This window comes from Bos taurus, chromosome 11, assembly GCF_002263795.3.
Source record: "Bos taurus isolate L1 Dominette 01449 registration number 42190680 breed Hereford chromosome 11, ARS-UCD2.0, whole genome shotgun sequence".
Classification (NCBI taxonomy): Eukaryota; Metazoa; Chordata; class Mammalia; order Artiodactyla; family Bovidae; genus Bos; species Bos taurus.
This window is the reverse complement of record NC_037338.1, coordinates 80,826,425-80,851,543: the sequence shown is the minus strand read 5'-3', so window position 1 is coordinate 80,851,543 and position 25,119 is coordinate 80,826,425. Positions and strand designations below refer to the sequence as shown.

Here is a 25,119-nt window from a genome sequence, read left to right as displayed (position 1 = left end):
GCTGAGGCGCCGCATTCAAGTGGTTTCCGGGGAGCCTTCCGGGCCTGAGTGCTAAGCCTCTGAACTCTAGGCTTTGCTTGGCGAGGGAAAAAGGAAGTTTTCGTTTTCTTTCTTCTTTTTTTATTGAGTAGAGGAACATTTAGAAACTTGGAGGCAGCAGTAGTTAGAATCCAGACCAAACTGGTAAATGACAGAAGGGGCGTCTTTCCAAAAACCAAGGAAGCAGGGTTGTCCGGGTAAGTCCCGCGCGGATCTGTGGAGAGACGGCCCCGCCCAGGCCCCTCTACCCGCTCCTTTGCAATCTAGGGGCGATTGCAAGCTGGTTGGAGGCGAGCTCTATGTTCGCGTTCCTATCTCGCCCGCCCCTCCTCCCAGGACACCGCCCGCGGTTCTCTCTGGGTCTAGTAGGACCGCGGCCCGGAACTCCCAGCCGGGCCCCGGCTCTCCGAGCCCGGGGTCTCCCCGCCCCGCGGCTCGCCCCCGCGGGAGAGATGTCCGTCGCCGCTAAGCACAGAGCCGAGGCCCTGGGTCCCAAATGGTCTTGCCCGGGCCCCGTGGGGCAAAGTCCCACGCCAGATGCGAGGCCATCCTGGGCGAGCCTTTCTCGATCACCCTGTGGGCACACTTGGGTGTACCTCCTTTTAGGTGTTAACTCTGAAAATAACTTCCCTCGTAGCAACTACCTTAAGGCTTTGTGGTTGTTTATATATACAGTCTTTCTTTCCCGCCCCCACTCCCACCAGCTCGTGCCTGGTTTACATTGTAAACCCTCTCAATAAACATCGGAACTAAAGAAAGTGTAAATTCCTTGGCTTAGCTTTCAGTACTTTACTTCCCACTTCTGTCTTTACACAACTCTTCGCGTGACATGCTAATCTAGCTATGTAATCCACTTTCTATACTCCAACACTTTCTTTCTAGATGGAAAAAAGATATTTACCGCTAACTCAGAACACCCCCAAAGAAACTGATGTCAAACTTAGGGTCTCCAATAAAAAAATTCCTACTCCTTTACTTATAAAGATAATCAAATATATGCTCCTATCCTAGCCCTTGTCATGACACACATATGACATAGTCAAAATAGATGAAAACTCAACAGCCTCTGGCCGAAGTGGTCCTTCTTGGTAAGAGATGGGAAACAGGGTTGGGAGGTCTCTGCTTAGCTGTCGCTTCCTTTAGGAAGCCTTCCTTGATGCCCTACACTAGGTAAGCTGCCTTCTTCAGATCTATATGCTCATCTTCCTCTATCTAGCCTTACTTCAGTGCCTATACTTGTCTCATTGTTGAAATTCCCTTTTTAGCTCATCTAACCACAGTCCTTAAATGCAGGGCTTGATCTTTTTCCCTATTGTATTTCCAGCAGCAAGATAAGTTCTGGTAAATTATAAGCATTTAATAAGTGTTTACTAGTTAAGCCTGGGTTATATTATACTTTAAGCCTGGGTTATAGTATGCTTCAAAGTTTAGGCTAAATTCAGATGAAAATAAAACAATAAACATAGCATTAATTAGTGAAATTATGTGGTATATCCTATACAGTATAATCCTGTACTGAAATAAATTTTATACAGTTTACCAAACTTTATATGAAAATACAGTTGTCTACGTGAGAATTGCGAAATTAAAAGTATTTCCTTCTTTATTGTTAAAAAAGATTTCTAATGTTTATGCCTGAAATATGGAGAAGGAAATGGCAGCCCACTCCAGTATTCTTGCCTGGAGAATCTCAGGGACAGAGGAGCCTGATGGGCTGCTGTCTATGGGGTTGCACAGAGTCGGACACGACTGAAACAACTTAGCAGCATGCCTGAAATAAAACTGGAAAACTGTTAGTTTATTAAAATGTATATTTTTGCATAAATAAAACCATTGACCTCTTTTTGTGTTCTTTAAATTTGATTCATTAGTGGAATTAGCAAGGTTCTGTGCTTTTCTCACCTCATTCAGTTTTATAATTAACCAATAAAAGCTTATTAGCTTTTAAGGAAGTTTTAGGAGCATAAACTGATTTATGGGCACCATATGGTTACATCAAAGGATTTGGTTTTGTTTTAATCTGAAGGGGATTCTTAAGCTCTTCTTTAAACTAGAAATCCATGTTTTTTCCACCAAGTGATAATAATCTGAAATAGAGTTTAAATACCAGGCTATCAAAATTGATGATGAGATTCAAAGAATGTCAGAATCTTGTAATTCATCTGTTTTAACACCTCTTATTTTGTAGATGGGTTAAATGTCTTCCCAAGGTTACATATATAGTTAATGTATATCCAAGATCAAAATTCTATGTTTTCTATCCCAAGTCCAATGCTTTTTCACTAAAGCAAATAAATTGAAGCCACTAGTAAGGCTATAAAATTATTTGCTATGGGTTTCTCTGACATTCACATAAGTGTTCTTGCATCATATTAATTCTTAAGAATTAAGAGTATTTTAGGAGATTCTTTTTATATAAATACATTGATTGCATGAGCAGATTGATGTCAATGAAGTCATTATGTTATAAAATATGAGTAGAGATTCATCAAATCCTACACCACAAAACATTTCAAATTTCACCCTATTTAAATAAAAGTGGAACATAAAATTATACACAGTTTAGGGTGAGTTTGCTATGTGCTATGTGCAGTGTTTTTAAATTTTACTTAATGCTGAGCTTATTTTCAAGTAACCTTTTATGGTTGATCATGACCTCATGCAAGAACCATCAGTTCTATCTTTAAATGTAGTTGTACTTGGATATCTTAACAATTGTTACATTCTGTCCCTTTTTGGAACTTTAAATGCTTTACAGTCTTACCATAGCTACTTAGTATCACTTCAAAGGCAGAGCTGGTTCCAAGAAAGGGACAAAGAATGAAATGGCTTCTGTGTGTAGCTTCTAATGATTATGTAGGAGTAGGAGGTAATAAAAAGTGGAAGCAGGGAGGCCAGATAGGAGACTGCAGAAAGAACTAAGGGAGTTTTCTTTAGATATGTGGGTTTAGGGTGTTTTGGAGACAAGGGACTTGTTGATCAAGTTGCTGTTAGTAGAGAGAACAATCAAGAATGACTGCTCGGTTTTTGGCCTAAGCAACTGAGTATTTGGGAATGACTAAGGGTAGCTGCGGGTGATGTTTCTTAGTGCAATATTGCAATTCTATTTTGAAGCTCTGAATTCCTGCTACATTTAATCCGTACTAGGGCTATAAGGGGAGAAGGCAAATGGCACCCTACTCCAGTACTCTTGCCTGGAAAATCCCATGGGCGGAGGAGCCTGGTAGGCTGCAGTCCATGGGGTCGCTATGAGTCGGACACGACTGAGCGACTTCACTTTCAGTTTTCACTTTCATGCATTGGAGAAGGAAATGGCAACCCACTCCAGTGTTCTTGCCTGGAGAATCCCGGGGACGGGGGAGCCTGGTGGGCTGCCGTCTATGGGGTCACACAGAGTCTGACATGACTGAAGTGACGCATCAGACAGTTTTGAGGAGAGGTGGTGGAATCAAGAATTAGATACCTATTGTCAGTTCAGTTCAGTAGCTCAGTCGTGTCCGACTCTGACCCCATGGACTACAGCACTCTAGGCTTCCCTGTCCATCACCAACTCCCAGAGCCTGCTCAGACTCATGTCCATATTGTGCATCCATGTAAAGATAAAGTAGGAGATTAGATTTTCTTTATCAATAACTTGGAGAAGGGAATTCCTTGACAGTCCAGTGGTGAGGACTGTGGGCTTCCATTGCAAGGGGCTTGTGTTGGGGAACTAAGATCCCTGTGCAGCCTAACCAAAGAAGGAGTACAGTTTACATTTCAGTCCTATACATAAATGTGTTTGTGTGTACATGACAAACAACACTGCACTATGTGACACCCAACACCCTTCATTCGTTACTATTTATTTATATATGTGCTGCTGCTGCTGCTGTTAAGTTGCTTCAGTCGTGTCCGACTCTGCGACCCCGTAGACGGCAGCCCACCAGGCTCCTCGATCCCTGGGATTCTCCAGGCAAGAATACTGGAGTGCAGTCAACCTATGTAGTGAAAAGTTAGAGCCGTGGTTGGAAGGAGTGAGCTTTAGATCTGGAAGGGCTGGGGAAAAGATGCACCTTGCCTGAGACCAGGTGACTTGTTCTTAGGTGTTCTGCAATAAACCAGAAAGTGTGACTCATCCCTAAAAAAGCCATACTGAAGTCATATTTGATACTCATGCACTCATAAAGTTATAGAACATTGCTTTTTATTGACCACATATTTAATTGAAATATGACTATATCCATATTTCATTACTTAATATTTAGGCAAGACAACCTTGATTCTGGATCTGCTGCAATGTCACCCAATTCAATCTGTGGGCCTTGTGAAATAGTACAAGCACTGGAACCACCATTAGCTAATGCTTTCTTCTCTATTTAAATCTATTAATACTCCTTCTTAAAGTGACATATGAGTAAATGTTTGTGCAGCTCTTCATAAAATGAGTGTACAAAATACTACTTGTGGTAACACTGGCCACATTTAAAATTAAGATTCAGAAAAGCTCAGAGAAGGACAACCATGTTTCCAGCATTTATTTTCTATGCAGTCATGTACAACTTGAGAGCATTTACTTCTACTATGGACTCTGTTAAAGGAGCAGACAATACAGTTACATTTTATTTAGAATGGTTTTACATTATGATGATAGTTTTTTGTCTTAATATGTTTTTGTATCCTTTCTTGTGTTTTTAGAATGAAATAAGGTCATTACTCAGAGGATATCTGTTATATATCTGTCTAGTCCAAGCTATGGTTTTTCCAGTGGTCATGTATGGGTGTGAGAGTTGGACCATAAAGAAAGCTAATTGCCAAAGAATTGATGCTTTTGAACTGTGGTGTTGGAGAAGACTCCTGAGAGTCCCTTGGATTGCAAAGAGATCCAGCCAGTCAATCCTAAAGGAAATTGGTCCTGAATATTCATTGGAAGGACTGAGGCTGAAGCTGAAACTCCTATACTATGGCCACCTGATGCGAAGAACTGACTCATTGGAAAAGACCCTGATGATGCTAGGATAGATTGAAAGCAGGAGGAGAAGGGGATGACAGAGGATGAGATGGTTGGATGGCATCACCGACTCAATGGACATGAGTTTTGAGTGAGCTCTGGGAGTTGGTGATGAACGGGGAAGCTGGGTGTGCTTCAGTCCATGGGGTCGCAAAGAGTTGAACATGACTGAGTGATTGAACTGAACTGAACTGATCTGTTATATAGTCAGACTGAATCTTCAAATGCTACATAACAGTTTTTATCAAACAATAAAGGAAAAGAAAAACAGCTATAGATGTTTAATAAAGGAAAACTTGCATATAGAAAATACCAAAGCAGGTCACGGTAGCAGAGCTTAAGCCAATTTTTTTTTTTAATATCATGTACATAGAAAACAGTTTAACATTAGTTTTTTTTTGAATAGTGAAACTGTGCTGCTGTACTCAGTCGCTTTAGTCATGTCCAACTCTTTGCAACCCCGTGGACTGCAGCCCTCCCTACAGGCTCCTCTGTCCATGGGATTTCCCAGGCAAAAATACTGGAGTGGTTGCCATGCCCTCCTCTAGGGGATTGTCCTGACTCAGGAATCAAACCTGCATCTCTTGCATTGCAGACAGATTCTTTACTGCTAAGGCACCAGGAAAGCCCAAATGGGACTATAGGTCATTTTAAAATATTTTTCTGTAAAAAGATGTTGTATTTTCCCACAATGAACATGTGTGACATAATTTTAAAAGTCGATGCTCCTTTTTTAAAAAATAATTACCTATTCTTCAATTCTTCATTTTCTGTCTCCCCTCCACTTGTCCGTCAGAGTTTTCCTTCATTAATCCTGTGTTTTTGTCTTTTGTTCATGTGTTTGCATTCTTCTTCTTTTTGTCTTTTTGTTTTTTCCTGATTATGATAGAGGGCTAGTCCTATTCTCTCTTTAGGTATGTAGATTGAGGAGTGAATTCTCAACAAGACAAATACACATTACCAGATCCTTTGATTTTCTCTGCATTTGTTAGCTCTTATTATTCACTGGAGCAAAGCCAATTACCACCCTTTGGGATGAGGGTAATTTTTCCTTTTATTTTCCAGATTTCATGCAGTATTAATGTGACTATGTGAAAAATTTTATTGTCAGCCACTGCTATAGGCAGTGTGGAAAAGAAGAAAGAATGAAGAGGGACAACCATTGACATTTGGTGACTTTAAATTTTAAAGTAACTTTATTTTTCAGTAATACAGAGAAACATATTGGGTGATATGAGTGGATTTTAAGGACAAATTCAGCATGCTATATTCTGCTAATAACTTTTCAGTTGCTGCATCAGTATTTTTGTAGCCACTAAGTGTATTACCACCATTTTTAATGTTTCAGGTATTCTTGATTCATCCTGAAGAGCTGACCAGTAAACGAAATGAGAATACTATTTATGAATCACCCCCAACTAGCTCAAAATACAGTCTAAATTTTTGTTCTGAGCTTCTATGTCTTTTAACAATCTTTTGAAAAGTTTGTTTCAAATAACAGATAACCACCAGGATGGGAGTAAATGACTTGTGGCAAATTTTGGAGCCTGTTAAACAACACGTCCACTTGCACAGTCTCAGTGGGAAAACCATTGCAGTTGATCTGAGTCTCTGGGTGTGTGAAGCACAGACAGTCAAAAAAATGATTGGGACAGTCATGAAGCCCCACCTCAGGTAAAGTCAACATTCTTAAAATATAGATAGGTGATGGCATAAGCAGTGGACGTCTTGGTTTTGTTTCCACTTCATTTGTTTTGTTGTTGCCATTTTGCATTTTGAGATTTTAAAATGTATTAACATGCCCACATTTGCCATCTCCATACTGTGTGTGTGCATGCTCAGTCAGTCAGTTGTGTCCAACTCTTTGCAACCCTGTGGACTGTAGCCCATCAGGCTCCTCTGGCCATGGGATTTTCCTGGCAAGAATACTGCAGTAGATTGCCATTTCCTCCTTCAGGAGATCTTCCCGACCCAGAGATTGAACACATGTCTCCTGCATTAACAGGCAGATTCTTTACCACTGAGCCACCTTGTACTGGTGACTCACAAATTTGTACCTCATACCCTTGAAGCTTCAGACTCATACCTGACTGCCTATTTAACATACCCCCTAGGATGTTTCAGTGACTAAAAGGCAGGAATTTGGGAGCCATTCTTCCCCTGCTTTACCTCTCCCCATATCCAATCCATCTGAAGTCTTGCCAGTTCCCCTTTCAGAATATATGTTGCATTCACAAACTTCGCTCCAGAAGCACTACCTCAGTGTATGGCAACGTCTCTTATATGCCCTGTTGAGATGAGGTTTTCACTAGCTTCCCTCCCTCTTATCTTGGCCTCCTCCTCCTCCAAACCATTTCCCACATAGCAATTAGAATAATCATAAATCTCCTTTGCTAAAAAACAAGCAGTGGTTTCTCAGTTCAGTCCACTGAAAATCATAATAAATAAGACATTATTGCATGTAACATTTTTGATACTAGTGTCTTTGCCATTATGTCATTCTGCAATGTTGACTTCTGCTATTCATGCATGATGATTACAGTATCGTTAACTTTTTCTATTTCAGAAATCTATTTTTTCGTATCTCATATTTAACGCTAATGGATGTAAAGCTGGTGTTTGTTATGGAAGGGGAACCCCCGCACCTGAAAGCTGATGTCATCAGTAAGAGGAATCAGGTCCGATATGGACCTTCTGGAAAAACATGGTCTCAGAAAACAGGGAGATCACATTTTAAGTCAGTCTTAAAGGAGGTAAGCATTTAGGCCTGATTCAATAATTCTGATTTGAATTAAAGAGTGTATTTTACTGTAATAAACTTTGTTGGTCAATATCTTTAATACTTACTGTCTTCACTAAAAGGCCAATGTGAATAGAGAAGAGAGTTTATGCTTTGGAGTGAAACTCACCCATGTTCAAGTTCCGATTCTGGCATCTAGAAATGCTAGGGGCAAGATTTTTAAACTATCTTTGCCTCATTTCCTACTCTGTAAAATGAGGGTAGTAGTACTTTATAGGATTATAGTGAAAATTAGAGAAAATATAAATATATCTAAAGCAACTGGTACATAATTGGGACTTAATATGTTAAATTTTATGAAACCTTCAGCACTTAACAAATTCCCAGAATAGCAGTCTCATTAATTCATACTTTACTCATCCAGGATTAATGATAATTGATAGAATTTGATTTGGCTTCCCTCAGGGCTTTGTAATTATAAAAAGTTATTATTTTAATATATTTATCTGTTTAAAAATATTATATATCTTAAATCTATAATAAGATAAAGTGTGTAAGTAAAACAATAGGAAGCTATAACTATTTTGTATCTTTTTAAATGTGTTTAATTTTTAAAGTTGCCATAATCATACACAAGTAATTTTTTTCTTGGACTTTTCACTTAACGTAGCATACCCGTATTTCCCTATTACCATATTCTATTCAGAATTATTACTTGTAATGGTTGCACTTGAAATCATTCCCCATGATTGTATATTGTATATTGTTTGCTTTCAATTCTTCTCTTTTATACATGAAATCGTGAGAAACATTTTTTTGTGAACATAGCTTTTTCTTGTGATTTGAAAATAAAATTACCCAAAGTGGGCTTGATAGACCTAAGTTTAGGAAGGATTTTATAACTCTTGCCAACTACTTCCTTACCAATACAGATATGAGATAAGCAATTTCAGTGCGTCCACAAAATCTTTGGATATTAGGAGTTTTATCTTTGTACTATTTAGTATGCAAAGTCAAAGACATTTTTTGGTTTATAAAGTACATATAAATACATATAATACATAGTTATATGTCATATTCTTTTAATGGTGAGGTTGAACATTAAGTTAGTTTGAGTCCTTCTGTAAGTCATGACCATCATGTCCTTTTTCCGCTTAACCTTTTTGAGGTTTTACTTTTTGTTTTGTTCAATTTCTTTATAGGCTAAGGATATAAACCTTTTATGATATTTGTTTTGAGTTCACATCCCTGTTTTTCTTCTTAAATGTTGGTTAAAAGTTTAATTTCTTTTAAAAGACATTGCATAAATTAATAAGCTTTTTTCCTCCAGAAGTTTTGTCCATTTTTTTTCTATTTTTTATTTTCATGTGATTAAAAAAGTAATTTTCAATTAGTGATTATTCCATCTTAATGACTATCAATAATTTAAGAAAATACCTGTACTGTATTCTAATTATTATATAATCAGTTCCTAGAAATATCTATGGTTCACATACCGAAGGCATTAAACACCCAGTATAAAGCAAAAAGATATTTGTCTTTTTGAGAAAATGCTTCTATTCTTATTTCTTTATTTCACCATTGTGATGTTCTTAGACATTTTATGTTGGTTCAGTGTTGCCTGCCCATTAATCATTATCATATTTCTCTACAGTCTGTTACTAGGCCTTACGTTCTCCTAATCTACTGCCATTTTTAGTTGCAAGCATGAAAAGCACAAATTAGTCCTCCAAAACAACCTCTGCCCCACATCATGGAGACTTAGGGCAGGGAAAATTCCAGCCAACCTCATCACAAATTCTGTGCTAGCTTTTGAAAAGAGTTAGGAGGACATGCACAACAATCTGGAATAACTTAAACTCTTGTTGTTTTTTATGAAAGGATACTTCTTATCTAGGGGTGAGGAAGAAACAACTATGTTTCAGTTGAGCAGCACCTGTAACAAGTCTGTCTCCCTAAGGTGCCCCTGAGTCCTGAAAAGTACCCCTTTTTTGAGTTGGTACTTTGTCTTTCTGAACCTTGTCCACCTTGGGCAACATCTGGCAGAGGTTTTTTATTACATAATATAACATCTAAACAATCAGTTAAAACAAGAGATACTTATTCTGTCCCTCTGCTGCTGCTAAGTTGCTTCAGTCGTGTCCAACTCTGTGCGCCCCAACAGACGGCAGCCCACCAGGCTCCCCTGTCCCTGGGATTCTCCAGGCAAGAACACTGGAATGGGTTGCTATTTCCTTCTCCAATGCATGAAAATGAAAAGTGAAAGTGGAGTCGCTCAGTCGTGTCCGACTCTTAGCGACCCCATGGACTGAAGCCCACCAAGCTCCTCCGTCCATGGGATTTTCCAGACAAGAGTACTGGAGTGGGGTGCCATTGCCTGTCCCTCTAGAAACAAGTAAATAGCCACTTTCCCTCACCATACCCAGTATTCCCCAATGATAGAATGAGAGTGTGACATATAACAAAAAAGAATGCACTAAGCTGTAAAGCTGAACTATAAGCTACCCAACAGAGTTAAATTTATAACCCAAAGAAAGCTATAGGAGATTATTTATACATCAGCAGATTGATAACAAACATCCTGCACAGACTTGTGACTTCCCTGGAGCACTCCAACAACCGGCCCCTGTGTGGTTTCCCACAATAACAGAGTTTCATTGTACAGGGGAGGTGATAAAAAGTAAACTTTTACATTCTCAAGCCAAAATTGTGTACTTGCAACTTCTTTGAAAGAGCTCATATTGGGTTGGTCATCATGTGAAAAGGATTGCTATGGTTTTACAAATGTAAATGTTAATGTGATTAATTATTATAATTTAAAGATATTTCCAAAATCTTGAGATAACAATGAATAGTGAAAATTGAATATTCATTACTTAAAAAAAATAAATTTTAAATTAATATTTAATTGGATATAGATTATTTTTTAATTGACATCAAAATTTTTAGCTTTTCATTACAGAAAATTTTAAATAAATACAAAAGTAACCCATCACTAATCTTTAAAAATTATCAACTCAAGCAATTTTGTTTCACGTATACTCCCACCCGCTTCCCTACTTCCACAATATTTTGAAGCAAATCCCACACATAATATTGTTTCTCTTAACAGGTCAGTACCTTTCTCTAAAAGATACGGCTCTTAAAAAATAAAAACATGACTCAATACAGTATTTATTAATGTACATAAAAGTTCAGCAATCATTCCTTAATGCTGTAAAGTATTCAGTGTTCACATTTCCAATTATTTCTTAAATATCATAATTTAAAACACACCTAAAAAGCTATTAGTATTTGTAATATAACAGTAAGTTAAACACCGTAAAAAGCAGCAATGCAAATGTTCTTAGATTTGTTGCACCTACTTTTTCTTTTCAGTGTCTTGATATGCTGGAATGCTTAGGAATTCCCTGGGTCCAAGCTGCTGGTGAAGCTGAAGCCATGTGTGCATACCTCAACGCCAGTGGTTATGTGGATGGCTGCCTCACCAATGATGGAGACGCTTTCCTTTATGGGGCCCAGACTGTTTATAGGAATTTCACTATGAACACCAAGGTATTTTTTCTTTCTCTTTTTCAGCATTTGTTTTAAAAACTAATTTTTTTAAGGGGATTATTAGAAGATAAACTAAAATATATAAAATGCTTACCATAATGCTTGTGTTTTTGTGTGTGTGTGCACATGATCTCGAAGTCTTGTCTGACTCTTTGCAACCCTACGGGCTACAGCCCGCCAGGCTCCTCTGTCCATGGGATTCTCCTTGCAAGAACACTGGAGTCGGTTGCCATTTTCTTCTCCAGGAGATCTTCCCAACCCAGGGATAGGACCGGCATCTCCTGCATTGCAAGGGGGAATTCTTTACCATAATGCTTGGTACACAGCAATTGCTAAATAAAATGCTTACTCATATTAAAAATACCACTACTGCATGGTTCATTCTCTTTTAAACGTGGATTTCTCTAAGAACTTGATTTGTTTCACATGGTTTACTTCTAAATCAGTTTCAATTATGTATTATGAAATGTCATGTGATATGTATTGCCTTGAACCAGAATGTTCACTGTTAGTAAGCCTCAGAACACCTCCAAGTATGCAAAGAGAGATATACAAGGATGTTATTAGTAGTTGCAGCATTGTCAATACTTTCAAAAACTTGGCAAACAACCCAAATGTCCATTGATAAGGAATGGCTAAATACAGCCATGGTTTTCATGGAGGCAGGTACTATACATGGGACATATTCATTGTAACTGCTCAAGGTTGAGCAGGGGAGACTGGACATTTGATGTACTGAAGCTAGGAAAACTAAGCCATTTGCCGGAGAATTCTGTTATCTTTCTGAAAATGCTCCCAGTGTCCCCATTGAGAAAAACTGTCTTGGAGTCCATCTAGTATAATAGTAAGAAGTCATTAAGGCCTAGGTGGCTCTAGTAGTAAAGAACTTACCTGCCAATGCAGGAGACATGAGAGATGAGGGTTCAATCCCTGGGTCAGTAAGATAGAGAGGGAGGAAGGCATGGCAACCCACTCCAGTATTCTTACCTGGAGAATCTTATGGAGGGAGGAGCCTGGAGGGCTGCAGTCCATAGGGTTGCAAAGGGTCGAACATGACTGAAGCAACTAAGATATCCAAATGTATTAGTGGGCAAGAAATATTGCAAAATAGTATTTTTATATAAGCCTATTTTTACTTTAAATAAGCATTTGTATATATGTGTTAAAGAAAAGAGTTTCTTAGAGGAATATGCGTGGCTGTCAATCATAGTTACTTCAGATGATGTGTTTACAGGGAATGTTTACTTTATATAGAATACATTTTATGTTTCATTATGTAAGATGAAAATCTACTTTTGTAGACACCAAAAAACAAGAAGAAAAAAATGACTACTATAGTTGTTTTTTTAAAGCTATTTTTGAAACGATTTTATTTTCAGATGTTAAAATGTTAGGTTATATGAAGATTCTGGTGATCAAGATAATTTTAAACTTCTAGGAATAAATATTTAACGGCAGCTTTGACAGATGATGTTTTACAATGTTGATTTTGTTTAGTTTTCTGAAGATGAAACTAAATCTGTACTTTCTTCTAGGACCCACATGTTGACTGTTACACAATGTCATCCATCAAGAGTAAACTGGGTTTGAATAGAGATGCTCTGGTTGGGCTGGCAATACTACTTGGCTGTGATTATCTTCCAAAGGTATGCTGAGATTGTATTTATTTAGTATTCATAGTGGCTTTTTCTCGTACCTTACATGGTACATAAATATGAATATAATATGGTATTATATAGTTAAGGACCTAATTTAGATGTGGGTGTAATAAACTATTCAGTAACTAAAATAATCAACATTTCAAGTGACATTAAAATGCTCGCTCACTGTGACACTGAATGTTGTAAATGAGAATAGAATCATAACTGGTACTACAGCTTGAATCTCAGTATTCTATTACTGTAAGAGATTCATATGCACATTTGACTGTCTTTTTAGAGAAATAGGAGCTACTCTTTTCTTGTCTCATGCCAATATTAGTTTCTATCACTGTTTGTCTGTGTTCTGGTTTTGAATCTCCATAGTAACTTTTTAACTGTACACATGCTCCATGTTATTGTTACTGTTGCTAGGCAACATGATTATTGGGCTAAGTCATTCATCCATCTATGCCTCTTAGCACTGCATTGAGCTTTGCTCATGAAAGCCTTTTTATATCTTAAGATAACAATACATACTCAGTGACAGGTATAATAAGTGAGGGATGAATTAAGAATTAAAATGATAACCCCATTCATAAATATGATATTTAAAAATACAAAATGATTTATATTGTAGCTCCTACTATTTTTATAAAGTCCCATTATTATGTCCCTGCTGATCATCTTTGTATCCTTTTTAAATCCTTCATTATACTATAGACTGTATACCTAAGAGAAGTCTAAAGAGAGATGACATGTATTTTTTTTCACTAGGCCATAGAAGAGGGAAAAAATAAATAGGATAGTAAAATTATTAATTCTGATTTCTAATCTGTGTCACCAGTGACTAAATAGAGAAATCAATAATTTTTTTAACAAGAAAAGAAAACAGGAGGAAAAAAAGCTGTTAAATAACACAAAAAAATAATTATTATAGTTCTCATTCTGAAATAGAAGATTCCTATTTCATATGTAATTGTATCATAACTAAAGTCTGGAAACAACCCAGTGTTGAATATAAGAAAAAATTTGCAAACTTGAACTCACAAAAACCAGTTTCAGTTTCACTGGAAACAACCCAGTGTTGAATATAAGAAAAAATTTGCAAACTTGAACTCACAAAAACCACTAATAAATAGTGGTATTTATTATATTATAGACTAGCCTTGCCTATTTTGATTTTTTATATCTTTGCAACCAAAACTGCTATCTATTTATATCATTGTACTTAATGATCTTTAAGACACTGCTATAATAACATAATTTGCTGAAAAAATTTTGGAAAAAAATTTAATATGTAACTAAATGCTAATACAGGAAGGGTCATATGCAAAATATCTAGTAACTGGTTTACTAAAGACATAGAAATGGAACGAGCTTCTGGCACCCTCTGTTGTGCCATGTGTAACCCTAATCCTCAGTATAGGTGGGTTGGGAAGGGAACTCACATTAGGGTGAAGACTCCTTTGCCAGCAGGCACTCAGGATATGTGGGCAGTGACTGTTTACTAACCAGTTTGGAAGTATTTTAACTCTGATATGTGTATCCTGATACATATTGACTAAAGAGCGGCATTGCTTACAAAGACATATTAATAAACTTTTATAGGAACTAGAAGACTCAATCTAAACCAGAAATTATCATGTGAATATACTTTTATTTATATATATAGAGAGATGTATGTGTATATGTGTGTGTATATATATATAGTATTGGAAATTAAATGTTTGTTTTAATTTTCTTAAGTTACTAATTTCAGGAATTAACTTGGAATTCTCCTTTGTTCTATTGGATGTCTCGGTCTTTCAATATTAAATGTTTCATATAGTCAAAGAACATGCCTTTTCCTGATTATAAATATTGCATCATTAGGTTAAGTTAAAATATTATCAAAATAATGAACATAGAAAATGAAATGCTGTTCATCTAAAATGCTGTTCCTCCCTCTCCTAAAATAAACTGTAAGTGCTTTTGTATGTAACCTTCTGACTTTTTTGGTTACATAAGTTAACACTGTAATTGCTATTTAACCTACAAATCTAAGCCACACCATATTCTCTTCTGCAGTTTTCATTTACACCTAACAGTGCGTCTTGCACACGGAGAGTTACCTTCTTCTCTGAGCTGCACAGTCATCATCTTTCAATCTGTTCTCTAGTGATTAACATTTGAATTTCTTTTCCCACTTTCTGAAAGGGAGTCCCTGGAGTTGGAAAAGAGCAAGCATTAAAACTGATAAAGATTTTGAAAGGGCAAAGTTTACTTCAAAGGTAACTAAAAATTATTTTTGCTTATGACATTAGTCTTCTAGTCTTGTTGAATTTAATAGTGTGTAAAATAAGTATTGGGCTTTCCAAAAAAGGGTTTTGTATTTTTAAGCTGATCTATATTTTCATTGACAATCACTTATTTATTCTGGCATTTTCCAAAGAAAGTTGAAAAGAACATGTCCTAAGCCATGCTTTGTATAGTCAATATTATTAGCTCACTACAAACACAAGTAGGAAGATGTCACATTTGTTTATTTATAACCATGGATGTTTGCCATAAGCTATCTTAGACTATTTTATCAACAAGTAAAGATAAACCAATATAATTTTATATTTAAAATTGTTTTATATAAATACTTCAATACTGTATTTTTCTATAAATGAAATGTCTGACATGTTGCAAATATTTAATTAGTAACACTTGGTCAAAAGTTTTACTTCACTACCCTTTGTTCTGTATTCACAAATTATAATGAATTTAGACTATATGATTTGAGGATTCAGGCTTCTCTGGTAGTTCAGAAGGTAAAGAATCTACCTGTGATGCAGTAGAGCTAGATCTGATCCCTGAGTCTGGAAAATTCTCCTGGAGAAGGAAATGGCAACCCACTGTAGTATTCTTGCCTGGAGAACCCTATGGACAGAGGAGCCTGGCAGGCTATAGTCAATGGGGTTGCAAAGAGTGGGACATGACTGAGCAACTAACACTTTCACTTCATTTGAGGATTCAGGAAAATTAAGATAAGAATATACTGAAGTTTGCAAACTGTGCTGTTTTGTTTTGAGCTTTCAAAACGAATCTATCAATTATATTTCCTTGATGAGGGCAATGTTTTATAAAAAATGAATATTGATGATAATAAAGCATAGAATGAATAGAAGGAAAGGAACCAGGACACTGAGACAGTTAAAATAATCTTGGCCTCCAGTAGGTATGAGATAGTGAGTAAATGAAAAGAAGCATCAAGTGGTAGAAATGAAGATTGGAATGACCATGAGTAAGATTTCAGATATTCATGCTCTTTCCTAAGATGCCTCTCTTTCCACTGTAAGGCTAATGATAGATCTAAGACTTTAATAAACTCATTATTAACATCAGCGATTACTATTTTCCAAAGCAGGAAAGCAAAGGTGTACTTTGGCATGGGGATGAGTTAAGGAACGATTTGGGAATTGTGAAGAATAAAAAAGGAAAAGCAAACAAATATGACTCTTGGCTAACTATAAATCGTTCTTATTGAGACAGTTTCAGCAAAGGCGAACTTTTGGCAGTATTTTATGTTTGTCTTCACAGTTGAAAATAATGAGATTATATTTTCTTGTAATAATCCGTCATTCTAATTTTTATTAGTTTAGACTAACCTTCCCCTGAGTTTTAAATTTTTTTATGTTTTTATGTTCCCAGGCTAGGACAGCAACTTTACTGCCAAAGGGAAAGTAAGTAGGCAAGTGGAAAGGAGCAGAATAGCCTGACCTTTGAGAACATGGCAGTTTGGTGACCTTAGTATTTGTTTGTTGTTTTTTTTTTAACCATTTTCTTTTGAAGGTTTAATCAGTGGAGTGAAAAATCTTGTTACTCTAATTCACAACCAGTACTCGTTAACAAACTGGCTCATTGCTCTGTGTGTTCCCATCCAGGTAAGCGGACATAAGGAATGATATCTCTAGAACACTGCTGTCAAGCTACCTATGTTTAGTATATACCTATGTTTCATCTCTATTCCTTTGGTATTTTTTACTTACCTACCTTCCTTACCAGATTGGGAACCCGCAGAGTCAGGAGTTGTGTCACATAGATACAGTAGACACTCAGTAAATACTTACAGAATGAAGTAATGTCATATCAATGATAGATATAGGATAACTGTAGCTTCAAACTGCATTATCAAATTATTTCAGTGTTAAAATTATGTTTTCAATGTAGAAATCCATTTTAAGAAAAAATTGTACTCATAAATCTTAGGGGAAAATGGAAGTGAAACCCCTTGTTTTTATATCAGTAATTTGTTTATATTTATATGGTGTATTTTTATTGTGTGTGAAGATAGTGACTTAACATTAATTTCTAATACCTGTTCACTGTTACTGAAAATAGCCTGGATTCTCTTCATTAGTCTTGATTGAAAAAAAATGATCTCCCTGGAAATTCCCTGGCAGTCCAGTTGCTAATACTCCGCGGTTTCACTGCCAAAGGCCCGGGTTCAATCCCTGATCAGGGAACTAATAAATAGATAAAAAAACCCATCTCTCTCTTTGCAATGTAAGAATTATCTTAAAAAAAAAAAAAAAAAAGGTGTTTCTGACATATACTGGGTCAAAAAAGCCTTTTGCTCTCAGGAGAGATTAGAAGATCATGTTAGCTCATCTTTTAAAAGAAATTCTGCTCTATCTATTTTTCTTAATATATTTTCATTGGTATTTAAGAATTATAGATGATAGCATGGAAGAAATAAATGTGTTTATAGATAAGATGCCATTCTACAGGCTGTTTGTTTTTTTTTGATGCCTTATGAATGATGGTTTTAGGTCATATCACTTATATAAGCTCTCATATATTCTCAAGACAGTGCTGAAGGTAGTCATGCTTTCCTTTTAATGGCCACTAGGGCCCAACATCCAGGCCACAACCAGAATTTGTTTATGTTCCAAGCTTAGTTTAAAAACAGCTATATAGATAACTGAGAGCTAGCCACTAGCAGAGGTAATAACTGCTGTATTCCTTTCATATTCCTATTTTTTAAAATTCCAAGAATTATTCTATTGACTAAATAATTTTTTACCAACAGTATCCTTCTTGTGTGTAACTACCACGCACTGCACCGTCTTCTATTCATTACTCCAAATGTACAGTTTCATATTACAAATTAACACTTTCAGATAGAAGAGTAATTTACAAAAAAATAGTGTCAGTGATGGTAACAGCTAAGGACTCAGTTTATCCTAAGAATTACTATTGTGTTGATTACTCTATTAAAATGTATTGAAACCCTTCTATATGCTAGGTGTTATGCTAGGCAGTGTTTGTTTTTGAAAATTTAGGTAAGGCAAAGAAAAAATGTATATAGAAGATAATTCTAAAAGGCAGTGAAAATTATACTTTTTGTGTCTCCGTAAAGGTTCATCTAAGGATCATGAACGTAATGGATGCAAATTATGTCAAACTGATCGATACTGTGAACCACATGATTATGAATACCGTTGTCCTTGTGAATGGCACCGTACAGAACATGAGAGGCAACTGAATGCTGTAGAAAACAATATTAAGAAGTAAGGTTATATTTTTGTACTCAGTGTTTTCTGCTGTGTGACCTATTTATATACCTTTGGTTGAATTATTTCCACATAACTTCCCCTCGTGTGTAGATTAATGTTTCACAAAATCCCTTTCTTGATTCTGTTCAAAAGTTTGGCCATCTTATAAGATAGTAATTTAATAATATTTCAGTGAGAAGGTTGATAACTGGTATACTATGCAAGGACACTTTTCAGAAAAGGAGATTAGAGGTGATAATTTTCAGTTCAGTTCAGTCGCTCAGTTGTGTCCGACTCTTTGCAACCCCATGAACCTCAGCATGCCAGACCTCCCTGTCCATCACCAACTCCCAGAGTCCACCCAAGCCCATGTCCATTGAGTCGGTGATGCCATCCAGCCATCTCATCCTCTGTCGTCCCCTTCTCCTCCTGCTCTCAGTCTTTCCCAGCATCAGGGTCTTTTCAAATGAGTCAGCTCTTTGCATCAGGTGGCCAAAGTATTGGAGTTTCAGCTTCAACATCAGTCCTTCCAATGAACACCCAGGACTGATTTCCTTTAGGATGGACTGGTTGGATCTCCTTGCAGTCCAAGGGATTCTCAAGAGTCTTCTACAACACCACAGTTCAAAAGCATCAATTTTTCAGCACTCAGCTTTCTTTATAGTCAAACTTTCACATCCATACATGATTTTAAAGTCTATCTAAAATTGCCTGATTATATTAATAACCTGTATATAACTTATTTTCAGAAAAGCTTGCAGTTGTGAGGGATTCCCATTCCATGAGGTAATGAGTAATAATTCAACTATGTGTTTATCTCAGAAGGTTTTTATAAAAGTTTGAATGTTCCATGCTTACTTTCTCTTCTCTTGCTAGGTTGCTCAAGAATTCCTTCTGAACAAGGATAAATTGGTGAAGGCAGTCAGGTACCAAAGACCTGATTTATTATTGTTTCAGGTATTTGAAAATAAACTCTTACTTTACAGTGTAAAGTTGGATACTAGAAAGATAAGAAGAGGTAATCACTTTGATTGCTCTGGGAGGAGGTTTGAAGTAGATAGCTATTGAATGCATGTATATTTTGCAGGCATTTATATCTACTTTTCATTCCTTTGTCACACAGTAGCTATATATTGCAAACTGTAAGACAAATCACAGTTATGCTGTTCTTTACAAGACACCTTAAAGGCCTTGTGTAGATATGTTGTATTCAGGACTGTGTTGAGGGAGAGATGCTAATAACTGGAGAATGTAAAGGTCAAGCATATTGTTACGGAAAACAGTACAGTTTATAAGCACATTGACCTAAATTTAAATTCGGACAGTCTGTCACTTACCATGTAACCCTGGATATGTGTTTTCCTCAAAATTAGAAACAAGATTACCTATCTTGTGAAGTCACTTTGAGGATTTGATGAGACTATTTGTATTAACCCTTAGTACAGTAAGTAGAAAAACAGTCACTCGATAAACTGTAACTGCTTATTGCTTAGCTCTACCAACCACAGTAATAATAATGGCAACCAACATTTATTGAACATTTAAAATTTGATATCATATTTAACACATTGCGTGTAATCTTCCCTAACTTCATAATCCGTGTGCTGGATTGTATTTTACAGAGAGAAAACATGAGGCTGAAAGACGTTAAGTAATTTACCCAACATCTAGGAAATATGCTGGCATTCAGACCCAGAACCCTCACAGTGAAATCATTGTGCAATATTGCCTCCTTAGGAGGCTCACTGCTTATGGGAATCTTCTTGTTGACACAACTTTAATATTAGTTATCTCTTATGGAAAAGATAAGATCACCTGAGAGTGCTATTTGTTCACCAAGAGATAGTGAAGTCTTATTATATTTTTTATTACATTTACAGAGATTTACTCTTGAAAAAATGGAGTGGCCCAATCACTATGCATGTGAGAAATTGTTGACACTGTTGACCCACTATGACATGACAGAAAGGAAGCTCGGTCGAAGGAACTCTAATCAACTGCAGCCGATTCGGTAATATAAAGAATTGTATGGACAACGCCCTATGTTTTCATTGGAACATCTTATGATCTAAAGTATTCTTCTTAATGTCTTTAATAGTAGGATATATCAATATATCTCTTTGTTTTAGAAGAATGGAGGAAAGGTCTGCTGGAATATTAAAAGCTTGTTCAGGGGTTAGTGTCAAGATAACATAGTAAGTTAACGCTTTGATACTTTTCAGCCTCAAGCATGTAGTAATAATAGACTGTTAAAGAAATATAAAAAGTTGTGCTGTGCTAAGTTGCTTCAGTTGTCTCTGACTCTGTGTGATCCTACGGACTTTAGCCCGCCAGGCTCCTCTGTCCATGGGATTCTTCGGGCAAGAATACTGGAATAGGTTACTGTGCCCTCCTCCATGGGGTCTTCCCGACCCAGGGACCTGTGTCTTTTATGTCTAACCTGCAGTGGCAGGTGGGTTCTTTACCACTATTGCCACCTGGGAGGCCCCTATAAAAAGTTGTAGCTAGGCTTAACTAGGTAATTATCTCAGTGTCAGTGGACCAGAAAGGGAACAGAAATGTAAGTGGAAGGGCTGAAATTGAGAATTGGTGACTCTCAGTGAAGGGTATATGATTATTCATTTTACTATTGAAACTTTTCTTAATGTTTGAAAATTTTCAAAATAAAAAGTTTTGGGAAAGTATTAAAAAAGATAAGTTCCAAAGGAGTCACAATCCATTAGCATACATCTTTGATGACAATAGTAGACGTCAGAATAATGGAGTAATATTTCAAAGCTTTGACTAAAAATAATTGGCAACCAAGACATCATTAAAATTATTCACTGGCTGGCAAGACACTTGCAGACATATGAAGATTAAAAGTTTGCCACTCACAGACCCTCGTTAAAAGCACTGCTAAAAGTTGACTTCAGCAAGAAGGAAAATGAACTTGGGGGAAATTGAGGATAATAACAAACAGTGGTCAGCTATAGAAATTGAAAAAATATATTTAGCTAATTTAATAAATTGAATGGAAAAAATATGTATATACATATCTTTATAATGCTTGATAGTATATGAAAATTATAATAAACTGACACTCCCAAAGTATGCATGTAAATAGTTAAGGATAATCACTAAAACATGAGAAATACCACTTCTATCTTTAAAACCAGTACATAAAATAGGAATGTACAACTCCAACCAAAAGAATTATAGGAAGGTGGAAAGGTAAAATAACAAAGATGAGCTTAGTAACCAGAACCGCAAATAAGATGTATGAATAAATCCAACTATGTCAGTAATCATAATGAATGTAAGTGGATTAAACTCATATATTATGACATTATATTAGATGAGTAAACAAAATTTAGCAATATTCTGCTTTATAGGGCACGTGCAGAATAAAACTATATTAAGTTTGAAAATAAAACAGTTTTAAAAGATTTGGGAGAATGACATTGAAACATGTAAAATATCATGTAAGAAACGAGTTGCCAGTCCAGGTTCGATGCACGATACTGGATGCTTGGGGCTAGTGCACTGGGACGACCCAGAGGGATGGTATGGGGAGGGAGGAGGGAGGAGGGTTCAGGATGGGGAACACATGTATACCTGTGGCGGATTCATTTTGATATTTGGCAAAACTAATACAATTATGTAAAGTTTAAAAATAAAATTAAAAAAAAAAAAAAAAGATTTACCAAGGCAAAAATTTACCAAAGTGATGTAGCAAAGTTAATAGAAGCAAAATAGACTTTAAAACAAAAATTGTTAATATGTAAAAGAGGAACACTGAATAATAATGACAGGAAAATCTGATAAGATCTAACAATTATAAACACTATCTTTTAAATAAGCAAATCAGAAATAACTACTCAGTAGTTCCCCACAGAATCTTTAGAATATTATTAAAACAATAAAAATTAGTGGGCATTGAGTTATTCAGTCAACAAATTGAAGATTTCCAAATAACTCGTGCAATTAGACCCCATTAGATGTGTGGTTTTTTTTTTTTTTTCAGAATCGTTAAAAACCGAATCAGAAATGGAGTTCATTGTTTTGAAATAGAATGGGAAAAGCCTGGTATGTACATACTGTAAGCAAAATTTATAACATTTAGTCATGTATGTTTAGCAGATATCATATGTAAAACGTGTATATAAAAAAGAAATGAATCACATACACCAGTGTACCTGTGCTATATGTAACTCATAATAAATTTTAAATGTCTTAAATTGATATTCCTTTTGTAGTTAATGTTTACAAAAACAATATGGAAATGGTTTTGATGTCTATTTCTAAAGAAAATACTACTACAAATAGTCTGGTCATTGGATTTCACTGTATAGTCAGTTCTCAAGAAACGAAGGTTGCTGATAGCACCTGTGGTGCTTCCTTTCCTTTTTTCCTTTCTTCCTTTCCTTCCTTTTCTTTCTTTATTGTATTTAGTTTTCATGGGAATTTATAGTGTCAAGTGACTCTATATTTTCTGTAGACAGAAATACAGTGAGCTCTGAATTAGCTCCAAAACTGAAGGCAGGGGAAGAACTGAGCACTTAAAATGGAAAATAATCCCAAATTCATTTCTGTTTGGCTTTGAAATTGGATTGTATGACTACATGTGACTGAGTGAGAGAATAGATTTGTCAATAAGTTCTAGTTGATGAACGATAAAGAATTACATAAGCTGTTCAAGGGAATAATAAAAAAGTAGCTAAAGAATTTTGAAAACCGTGTAGAAACAGTTTCACCTACTACAGTGTATTTTCAGCAAAGACAATGCCATTAACCCAGTTTGGCCATGCATCTCTTCTATCTAGAACTCAGGGTTAGGTGCCCACTTTCACTTATCCTTGTTGGAGTTAATCCCTTAAGGAGAAAATGTACCCCAGGTTGCTTTAAGAAATACTCTTAAGTTCCCTTGTTTCCATTGTTTCTACTTCGGACACATTAACTTACATTTCTTGATAGTTTGGCTTCTTATGTAGTTTTGCCCTCATATAGGATAAACATAAGAATCTAGTGTACTGTTTATGTATCTCATTGTAAATGTACACATTAGCATTCTCATTTTTGTTTATTGACTTGAGTTATTATTATTCTTGTGAGTCCAAGTAAGCCTGGGTATTTCCTTGAGAGACTGATAATCTTTGAAACTCAATCTGGAAAATGGTAATAGTTTTGATGACCTTTCAATTCTGTTCTTTTCAGAAGCTACTGCTAAAGAAAGCCAATGTTAAAGTTTTAGAAATTGTCTGTTTTCATTCTTTATCTGGAATTTTACACTTATGATACTGAATTAAAACTGACTAACCTTTACATTTAAGGGACTAGATCTGATAGAGTGCCTGATGAACTATGGACTGAGGTTCATGACATTGTACAGGAGACAGGGATCAAGACCGTCCCCATGAAAAGAAATGCAAAAAAACAAAATGGCTGTCTGGGGAGGCCTTATAAATAGCTGTGAAAAGAAGAGAAGCGAAAAGCAAAGGAGAAAAGGAAAGATATAAGCATCTGAATGCAGAGTTCCAAACGATAGCAAGAAGAGATAAGAAAGCCTTCCTCAGTGATCAATGCAAAGAAATAGAGGAAAACAACAGAATGGGAAAGACTAGAGATCTCTTCAAGAAAATTAGAGATACCAAGGGAACATTTCATGCAAAGATGGGCTCGATAAAGGACAGACATAGTATGGACCTAACAGAAGCAGAAGATATTAAGAAGAAGTGGCAAGAATACACAGAAGAACTGTACAAAAAAGATCTTCACGACCCAGATAATCATGATGGTGTGATCACTCACCTAGAGCCAGATATCCTGGAATGTGAAGTCAAGTGGGCCTTAGAAAGCATCACTACGAACAAAGCTAGTGGAGGTGATGGAATTCCAGTGGAGCTATTTCAAATCCTGAAAGATGACGCTGTGAAAGTGCTGCACTCAATATGCCAGCAAATTTGGAAAACTCAGCAGTGGCCACAGGATTGGAAAAGGTCAGTTTTCATTCCAATCCCAAAGAAAGGCAATGCCAAAAAATGCTCAAACTACCACACAATTGCACTCATCTCACATTCTAGTAAAGTAATGCTCAAAATTCTCCAAGCCAGGCTTCAGCAATACGTGAACCATGAACTTCCAGATGTTCAAGCTAGTTTTAGAAAAGGCAGAGGAACCAGAGACCAAATTGCCAACATCTGCTGGATCATAGAAAAAGCAAGAGAGTTCCAGAAAAACATCTATTTCTGCTTTATTGACTATGCCAAAGCCTTTGACTGTGTGGATCACAATAAACTGTGGAAAATTCTTCAAGAGATGGGAATACCAGACCACCTGACCTGCCTCTTGAGAAATCTGTATGCAGGTCAGGAAGCAACAGTTAGAACTGGACATGGAACAACAGACTGGTTCCAAATAGGAAAAGGAGTACGTCAAGGCTGTATATTGTCACCCTGCTTATTTAACTTATATGCAGAGTACATCATAAGAAACGCTGGAGTGGAAGAAGCACGAGCTGGAATCAAGATTGCCGGGAGAAATATCAATAATCTCAGATATGCAGATGACACCACCCTTATGGCAGAAAGTGAAGAGGAACTAAAAAGCCTCTTGATGAAGGTGAAAGAGGAAAGTGAAAAAGTTGGCTTAAAACTC

The 25,119-nt window shown here is 36.3% G+C and overlaps 1 protein-coding gene across 5 annotated transcripts in view; it reads left to right on the top strand.

Annotated features, from left to right (window-relative positions):
* The first annotated feature begins 11 nt into the window (after positions 1 to 11).
* GEN1 (GEN1 Holliday junction 5' flap endonuclease) overlaps positions 12 to 25,119 on the top strand; it is a 30,767-nt gene continuing 5,659 nt past the window's right edge. The window contains exons 1-12 of one of the 5 annotated variants that reach the window (XM_024999255.2): positions 12 to 236; positions 6,511 to 6,700; positions 7,593 to 7,779; positions 11,145 to 11,321; positions 12,857 to 12,967; positions 15,158 to 15,231; positions 16,778 to 16,869; positions 18,348 to 18,498; positions 19,233 to 19,269; positions 19,360 to 19,440; positions 20,364 to 20,494; positions 22,490 to 22,551. In XM_024999255.2, the coding sequence (XP_024855023.1) occupies positions 6,540 to 6,700; positions 7,593 to 7,779; positions 11,145 to 11,321; positions 12,857 to 12,967; positions 15,158 to 15,231; positions 16,778 to 16,869; positions 18,348 to 18,498; positions 19,233 to 19,269; positions 19,360 to 19,440; positions 20,364 to 20,494; positions 22,490 to 22,551 (1,264 nt within the window). In that variant the 5' untranslated portion in view covers positions 12 to 236; positions 6,511 to 6,539. Of the gene's footprint in view, positions 6,199 to 6,374; positions 6,701 to 7,592; positions 7,780 to 11,144; positions 11,322 to 12,856; positions 12,968 to 15,157; positions 15,232 to 16,777; positions 16,870 to 18,347; positions 18,499 to 19,232; positions 19,270 to 19,359; positions 19,441 to 20,363; positions 20,495 to 22,489; positions 22,565 to 25,119 lie in introns of all 5 variants that reach the window. The other 4 variants (XM_059891571.1, XM_024999254.2, XM_059891572.1 and 1 more) reach the window with 4 other exon arrangements.